This window comes from Phaseolus vulgaris, chromosome 1 (assembly GCF_000499845.2).
Source record: "Phaseolus vulgaris cultivar G19833 chromosome 1, P. vulgaris v2.0, whole genome shotgun sequence".
In the NCBI taxonomy this organism is placed as follows: domain Eukaryota; kingdom Viridiplantae; phylum Streptophyta; class Magnoliopsida; order Fabales; family Fabaceae; genus Phaseolus; species Phaseolus vulgaris.
In genome coordinates, this window is record NC_023759.2 from 7,827,156 (window position 1) to 7,835,666 (window position 8,511).

An 8,511-nucleotide genomic window follows, 5' to 3' on the forward strand; every position below is an offset into this window, starting at 1 on the left:
TAACTTATAGATTATGTAATCCGGAAGATTTTTTTTCAGATGTGTGATTAGCTTCCGGATTACATAATCCGAAAGTCTTTTGTGAATATGAGATTGACTTCCAGATGTAATCCAGAATATATCTAAATTACATAATTCATAGACTTATTTCAAATCCAGAAAAGAGTTCCAAATTTTATAAATCTAAAGAACACTTCCAAATCCAAAAACATCTTCTGGATTATGAATTATGTATGAGTGACACAAAAAAAAAGGATAAAACGGTATTTTCACAATTAGTATAGAGGTGGCAGAAGAAGAAGGTATGGAGGTGTAGGAAGAAAAAGTCTTGTCTATATATATATATGAAAACTATGAAAAAAATGTCTATATATAAACATGTAGGTATTACAAAATAGTTCGTTAAATAAATTGAATGTTATGTTAAACTAGCAAAAGATGATATTATTTGTGGCAAAGATTAGTTTCTGTAGTGGTGTCTTACGTGTTTGATCATTGTCATTGTTCCTCTTCTGTTAGTTCTTCATCGATTGGTGGATTTTGGTGGACAAAACCCTCACATGGATATTGTTGACTGTAATGTGGATTTGTCAGGCTCATTACAAAATTCTAAATGGTAAAAGGATTGCATACCACCATGTGTCAATGCAGGTTTTCCAGAATGTATTTGAATATGTTAGCAACGAGTTCATCAGAAGATGAAGAAACGATTACCTTTTATGATTCATTCAACAATTACAAACCAAATGAGTGTGGTTCATGACCTTCATAGATGTTGATCCTAGAATGTTACCAATAAAACATATTACTATTTCTATACATTCACATTTTCCATTCCTCTTTCAAACTTGATCCAAACACAACAAAAAACACAAGCCTCAATGGCTAAACTTACAAAAACATTATCGTAACGAAAAGTAAGATCCAAGTCATTGAGAGAACACAGAGAAACAACAACAACAAAAAAATATAAGCATTGTCGAAATTAAAAAGGTGGTCCTAAAATGCTGGCACGTGTCCCCCTAGACCTGTTCTTCCTGCGTAGTTGTTCCATTGGAGTTGGCATGCTTTGCCATCTCCACGGTTCCTTCTTCTTGTGTTCCAGACGATGATGCTGCTGTTGCCTTCTTTCCATCACTTTTACTGTCACGGTATATAAAATACAGTATCAGTTGGATCGTCCCCAACGCTGAACCCACGCCATTAGGTACCTGCACAGTGCATAACAAAACAAAATATTATGTTAAACTAAATTATGTTATTTTGATACGATTTCATTATAATAAAAAAATGATTTGATTATAATAATAACGTGATAAAATGATAAGAATGTGGTGTGCAACTTACAGCCACAAAAGGGTCACGACCTAGAAGACCGTAGATAAACCAAGACGTGCCACAGAGGAAAACAAACAGCGACAGGAAGAAGGGCATAAACTCCACACTCTTGGTTCTGATCACTAGCCTCTGCACCCACACATAATGCCAAACACCAAAAGAGTATGAAAAAAATAATCTCATTTACATTTATATAATTATGTTTTCAAATAATTACAGAGTTTCTAAAATAACGTTTTACTCGTTTTTAATATTAGTCTTTGTATGTAGTGTGTGCGTCAAGAAAAAAGATTTTAGAATTTTTTTTGCATGTTAGAAAAAATATTCTACTAAATTTGTAACGTGTTAGAAAAAAATTGTATTTGAAAGAATATCTTACTTCTTGTGAGAATGAAAATAGAAATGTAAAGAAAAATCAATGATGTGATAAAAAATGATGAAATTGTTACAGACTTTGAATAAAAATAGCTTTATGAAACACGTGTCAGGCCAAATTAAAAACCTTAATTATCTATGACTATTCTATGAAAGAATTATCTACAACTGTTAATAGAAAAATACTATGCTTTGGTGCACATATATTTTTAGACATTTTGTTATCTTTCTACTTATTTTTATTGTTACCTATTTATTTCCGACACAACTTTAATAAATATTTACTAAGACATTCTCTAACCTTTTTATTTTACTAATAATTCACTTCTCAATTCTTTCCTCTCTGCTATGCTTTTAACCTTTTTTTCCATTGAAAGACACACTCAAGGAACTGTCTACTTTTACACCAGTTACCAATAAATATACAGAGATTCACTTTGACAGAACTGCATGTGCCATCCAAAACCTCTGCACAGATACCACCATTTTGATTAAAATAAATTTTTCACCAAGTAAACAAATTATTTGTGTTTAAAATAAGATATTTTTTCTGTTTTGATTGAGTGAATGATTGAGTTATGAAATCCAATCAAGTGAGAGAGTGATGTTAATTCAGTGAACCAAAAAAGGGGAAACACAATGGCAACACTCTTGAAATAATGATTAACAAGAAAGGCAACCTCAAAAGTAAACTTGTCAACAGAAGGAATGATGCCATAATGAGATGATAAGGATGTGAGAGATGAAATAATTCAATGGAGAAAGTGAAGTTAGCTTACCATAATGGAGAGGGGAGACCCATACATGATGATGGAAAAGATTGAAGCAGCGAAGCCACAGAAGAGTTTTCTGGCATTTCCATGGAGAGCTAACAGGGACACCAAAACCACAGCAGAGAACACTGCCACCACGAAGGAGAAAAGGCCAAGAATCTTCGCCTTCTCTTTCTTGGGTGCAAACAACACGAAGATGAAAACGTATGTCACTTCAATCGCTGCTCCTATGCCATTGATTATTGATACTAGTATGTTGTCTGGGGACACAAATGGTAAACCATACCTGTGTATAGTGTTTTGTAGAATACAATCAAAAGAATCAGAATGGAATATAAAACTTTCATTTCTCAGATTGAACTCACTATAAGAAAACATGCAAAAAGATGTATCTTGTGTACGAGCAAGGAAGAGCAGGAATAAACTATGAGCCAATATTTAGCCAATGAGAGGGAAAACTCAACCACGATTTGGCAAAGTTATGTAACTTTTTTTTTCCCTTAACTGAAAGTAATACCTATGGATAAATATAATGCCCCTCTTACCATATGAGATTTACATGACATAAAGGGAAATGGAAGAAATGAAAATGGTAATAATCAACAGAAAATCGAAAGAAAAGGTTTTTTTTTTAGTATAGATGATTAAAGTGAAAGAACTGAGGGAGAAAGGTACCAAGCAGAAAGCAGACAGTTGAGCAGTGTCATAGGGTATGGAACGCCAGAGAACTTCTCTGTGGATTTGTTCGTAATGACCCTCTTGAATGTTACTCTGCAAAACCAAATTTCTCATAAGTTTTGCTCAAATGGGTACCCTACGCACACAAAAAGATGATTTTTTGTGCATCATAAAGAATAGAGAATGAAAAAGGTAAGAACTTCAAACATGGGGTGCGGGAGGAAGGGGAGATAAAGATAGAGTTAAGAGAAGCATACATTGGGGCCAAGAAGAGGAACAAACCAGAAGCATTCCCTGCAGCAGAAAAAGAAAAGTGAGAAACCAAGAACATAGACAAGAAGGGTATGCAAATGGAAGCATTATGCAGGAAGATAAGAGAAACAGTAAAACTCACCAAATATGCCGAACACGAAATGAGCAATATCCATGATGTTGAAGCTTGGAAGTGAGAAGAATATCAATGAGAGTTGAAGAAAGGAAAGAAAGTGGTCTAAAGAACTAGGAGTTTCTTTAGAAACGGTAGGTAACTCATAACTGATTACAATGAGGGGTGGTTTGCAGAGGTTGTGGGGTGATATATATATACAAATATATGTAGAAATGGAAGAATTGAAAGGTAACTTCTTTAGGCACTAAAATAAAGAAGAAAAATGAGATTGATCTTATCCACGAGGATTCAATGGGAGAACCGTTTATGCCCTTCAAAGACAGTGTGTGTCTTTATATATTAACTGCACCAAACCCAAACGAATGCAGATGATAATGTAACATTCATGCTGTGGAGACCAACATGCTCTAGCAGGAGCCAAATCAAACAAGTGTTCATGGTCCCTCTCTCATTGTCTACACTAAATATGTGGATGAAAAAGAGAGTAAAATAATCGAATAAGAAAAGTAAAAGATATTTGGGGTTAGTTAAAATTATTTTCACTCTGTTTTACTCACATCAGACATTAATTTTGTCTTTTGTTTGATCAGTGAGAAATAAGATAGCCGGAAGAAGTTAGTATATTTGTTCAAAGAAAGTCAGAATAGAATAACTTTTACAAATAGTGAAACTTACCAATATTGTTTTCACTTCTTTTGTCACATTTTTATCCATTTCTTTATTTATCTTCAACTAAAGACCTTTCATCTCTATCTCAATTCTCGATTAGTTTCATTCACTCTTCCTATTTATATATGCTCTCTTAATTCTTACAAGTGATTTTGTTTTTTTGTCTTACTATATTATTTGAAATACTAATGGGGCCTTGATTCGTGTGTGTGTGAGAGGGTAGGTTTTACCATTCGTAATAGTAATAATCTTTTATTGAAACATACGGTTGAGTTATTTTTAATAAAAAGATTTTTTTAATATTTCTTTTTATGATAAATAGTAGAGACACCTATTAAACAGCTCCCGCTTAACACTTTTTTCAAGTACTATATTTATTAACTTATTAAGGGATGACAAAGAATGAAAATAAGAAAACCAATGTGTAATAGACTTTTTTGATGCAAAACATGAATAGTGGGAAATTGTGAGTGAAGAGTGAGACTAACACTATTGTTGTTTCCAAGTATGTGCAACCGGGAGAGAGGGATCTTGGTGTGCTTTTTGTGTGTTTTTGTGTTTGATTTTTGAGAGTAAGAGAAAATGTGAAAACATATTGATTATTCACATAAATGAAGAGATTTGCATCTTGCATTTCATCCAAATACTCTTGTGCATGCATTTTTAAAACAATGGTGACAGTCTTGAATGAGTCATGTTTAGTTTGAATTTGGTGTATTGACTCCTTTTTCAAATTAAAGATACACTTTGTGTATGTATGTATATTCACTCACATACGATAGTTGTGCTTTTTGGGAGGTGCGGGGCTGATCCACGGTAAAACACGCGGAGTTATACGGGGCGGACCGACCCGCTTTGTCACCCCTACTTCTTAAAAATTAACTTTTATTTTGTAATTGCTTTGTAAGAGCCTTTTCTTGATATACTTATTTATTATTTTATTTACTGTATTTAATTTTTATAAATGTATTTAATTTTTTTTATTATGTTTTTATTGTTTTTACATTTTTTTATTATTATGTGTTTATTGTTTAGTATTTTTTTATGTGTGTACAGCTTTAATAAATATATTTACATTTTTTATTATTATGTGTTTACTGTTTATTTTGTTTAATGTATTTATTATTTTTATATTTTTTTAATTATGTGTTTCCCGTTTAGTTTTTTATTTTATATATTTACTGTTTTTAATTTTTAAAAATATTTATATTTTTGTATTGTGTTTATTATTTTTATATTTTAATTATTACATGTTTACTGTTTAGTTTTTTTTATTTTATATGTTTACTGTATTTAATCTTTATAAATATATTTATATTTTTTATTATTATATTTTTACTGTTTATACTTTTTTATTATTATTTGTTTATTGTTTAGTTTTTTATTTAATGTATTTATTGATTTTAGTTTCTATAAATATATTTTTATTTTTTTATTATGTGTTTACTGTTTTTCTATTTTTTTTATTATGAGTTTATTGTTTAGTTTTTTATTTTATGTGTTTATTGTTTTTAATTTTATAAATATATTTGTATTCTTTTATTATATGTTTATTGTTTTTACATTATTTTTATTTTATTTTAAGTGTTTAATATTTTTTTTTTTATATATATATTTATATTTTTTTAATACGTGTTTACTGTTTTTACATTTTTTACTATTATATTTTTACTGTTTTTATATTTTTTATTATTTTATGTTTACTGTTTAATTTTATTTTATTTTATGTGTTTGTTGTTTTTAATCTTTATAAATATATTTATATTTTTTTTACTATTATGTGTTTATTGTTTTTAATTTTTATAAATATATTTATATATTTTTTATTATGTATTTACTGTTTTTACATATTTTATTATTATATACTTATTGTTTATTTTTTTATTTTATTTGTTTACTTCTTTTAATTTTTATAAATATATTTAAATTTTTTTATAATGTGTTTACTGTTTTCACATTTGTTATTATTATGTGTTTATGGTTTAATATTTTATGCTATGCGTTTACTTTTTAATTCTAAATATGTTTATATTTTCTTTTGTTATTATGTTTTTACTGTTTTAATTTTTTTATTATGTGTTTATTGTTTAGTTTTTAATTTTAATGTTTTTAATTTTTATAAATATAGTTATATTTTTGTTTTATTATTATGTGTTTACTGTTTTTACTTATTTTATTATTATAGGTTTACTGTTTAGTTTTTTTATTTTATGCGTTTGTTGTTTTGTAGATATATTTATTTATTTTTGTTATTATATATTTACTTTTTTTAATTTTGTTATTATTATGTGTTTATTTTTAGTTTATTATTTTATGTTTTACTTTTTTTAATTTTTGTAAATATATTTATACATTTTTTGGTTATTATGTATTTATTGTTTTTAATTCTTTTTATTATGTGTTTATTGTTTAGTTTTTTATTTATGTTTTTACTGTTTTTAATTTTTTTAAATATATATATATATATTTTGTTATTATGTTATTATGTTTTTACATTTTTTTATTATTATGTGTTTACTGATTAGTTTTTTATTTTATGTGTTTACTATTTCTAACTTTTATAAATATATTTATAATTTTTGTATTATTATATGTTTCCTATTTCTAAATTTTTAATTATTTTGTGTTTATTGTTTAGTTTATTTATTTTATGTGTTTACTGTTTTTAATTATTTGAAATATGTTTATATTTTTTTATTGTTTGTTTACTGTTTTTAATTTTATAAATATATTTATATTTTTCATTATGTCTTTACTGTTTTTTATATTTTATTATTATTATTTTTATTGTTTAATTTTTATTTTATGTGTTTTTATTTTTAATTTTTATAAATATATTTATATTTTTCTTGTTTTGTGTTTACTATTTTTAATTTTTTTATTATGTCTGTCCTATTTAGTTTTTTTTGTTATGTGTTTATTGTTTTTACCGTTTTCATATATTTAAAAAAAAAATTATCTAATACAATTTATATAACGCATAACTCATCACATTAACAAATTTATTACCATATGTTTAATATCGAAAGAATTATTCATGCTATGATTGTATTTAATATTTTAATTTGTTGTTGTTATGTATTGTAATTAAGTTTACATCATTATGATTTGAAATAAATTTAGAATTAGTTATAAAAAAATTGTTTATTAGTAGTAGTAGTCATCTATAGTCCTAATTATAAGGATTAAAGTAAATCATATCCCTAACCTTATCTTTACATAATTCTAATCCTAAATCTAACCCTAATCCTAACTATAACTTTATTCTGACCATAAACATAATTATAACCCTAATCACAAATCTAAAAACTTGATCAGAAGCTTATTAGAAGTTAGAGCCTATTTAAGTCTACTTGGACCTCCAATTAGGCTTTTGAGCCCATGTTCAACTTGAAGAGATCACTCTTGAGATTTTGGAGCATCAAAATTATATGACCTCTATTTGTAAAAATTGTACAGAGTAGTTTAGGAATTTTTCTTGGGTCTTTTATTTTTGGCCATGTAGCATATGATTTTATTTTGGGCCTTATATATGGAACAAACTAGATTAGGTCAAATAACCTAATTCTAAGGTGATTTTTGGGCGTTAACTAGGTCATAAACCCTAAACCCTAGCTTGACATGCAAGCTAGGGATATGCACTTCTTACATGTACATGTGGTGCCTTTGCTACTTGTCACTCTCCTAATTAAGAAGATTTGTGCCAATGAGGGGGTGACACGTGTCAAACTCTCATTCGAGAGGATTTATGAAACTTGCTCTCCATGTTAGGGTTAGTGTTTGGTTATGTAGGGTTATAAGATTCTCTTGCTAGCTTCATCTCCTATAAATAGGAGTACTTTGTACATGAAAATTAATTTTGAATTGAGTAATGAAATATTGTCTAGATTTTGAGACACTTCTACTTATCAAAGTTCTCTCTAAAGTTATCTTCTTGCTAGAAAAATTCTAGACTCCTCCTAGTAGCGTTGGTCCAACCTCTTCTAGAAACTAGTGTGTTGGCCTAACCTCACCTATAATCAAACTCATAATTTTCATCTACAAACCATGACATTATTGCACTTCTTACATGTTTTCACTATTAATCTAAATCCATAAAAGAAATTCAAACCAAAATATTGAGGAATTGTTTAGACTGGGTTTGGTGAGACTAAGATGAAAATTAGAGGTAGAAAACTCAAAAGGTTGAAAGATGTTTTCAATTTTGATGTATATGCCTGGTACGGTATGCATGTTAATCATGAACTACTGCAAAATGTTATGTTACCTAGGAAGATAAGTGTTATCAAT

General features: G+C 27.9%; 1 protein-coding gene across 2 annotated transcripts; it reads right to left on the minus strand.

Annotated features, from left to right (window-relative positions):
• Positions 1-735: 735 nt before the first annotated feature.
• LOC137813451 (bidirectional sugar transporter SWEET1-like) lies at positions 736-3,988 on the minus strand. 2 transcript variants are annotated; one of them, XM_068615708.1, is made up of 6 exons: positions 3,559-3,988; positions 3,422-3,458; positions 3,162-3,257; positions 2,493-2,772; positions 1,348-1,467; positions 736-1,211 (listed from the first exon to the last, which is right to left on the minus strand). In XM_068615708.1, exons 1-6 carry the CDS (start codon positions 3,590-3,592, stop codon positions 1,023-1,025), a joined length of 756 nt encoding a protein of 251 aa, XP_068471809.1. In that variant the 5' UTR covers positions 3,593-3,988; the 3' UTR covers positions 736-1,022. The 2 variants fall into 2 exon arrangements, with proteins under 2 accessions (XP_068471809.1, XP_068471810.1); XM_068615709.1 differs by lacking the exon at positions 1,348-1,467 and having other exon boundaries at positions 3,559-3,904.
• Between the last annotated feature and the right edge of the window lie 4,523 nt (positions 3,989-8,511).

Bases quoted from the DNA above. Each gene is read 5' to 3' on its own strand.
- LOC137813451 (XM_068615708.1), bottom strand. From the start codon at position 3,592: ATGGATATTGCTCATTTCGTGTTCGGCATATTTG. The intron at 3,258-3,421 runs GTATGCTTCTCT...TTGGTTTTGCAG, and splicing joins TTCCTCTTCTTGGCCCCAAT to AGTAACATTCAAGAGGGTCA. The intron at 1,468-2,492 runs GTAAGCTAACTT...GTGTGGGTGCAG, and splicing joins GGTCTCCCCTCTCCATTATG to AGGCTAGTGATCAGAACCAA.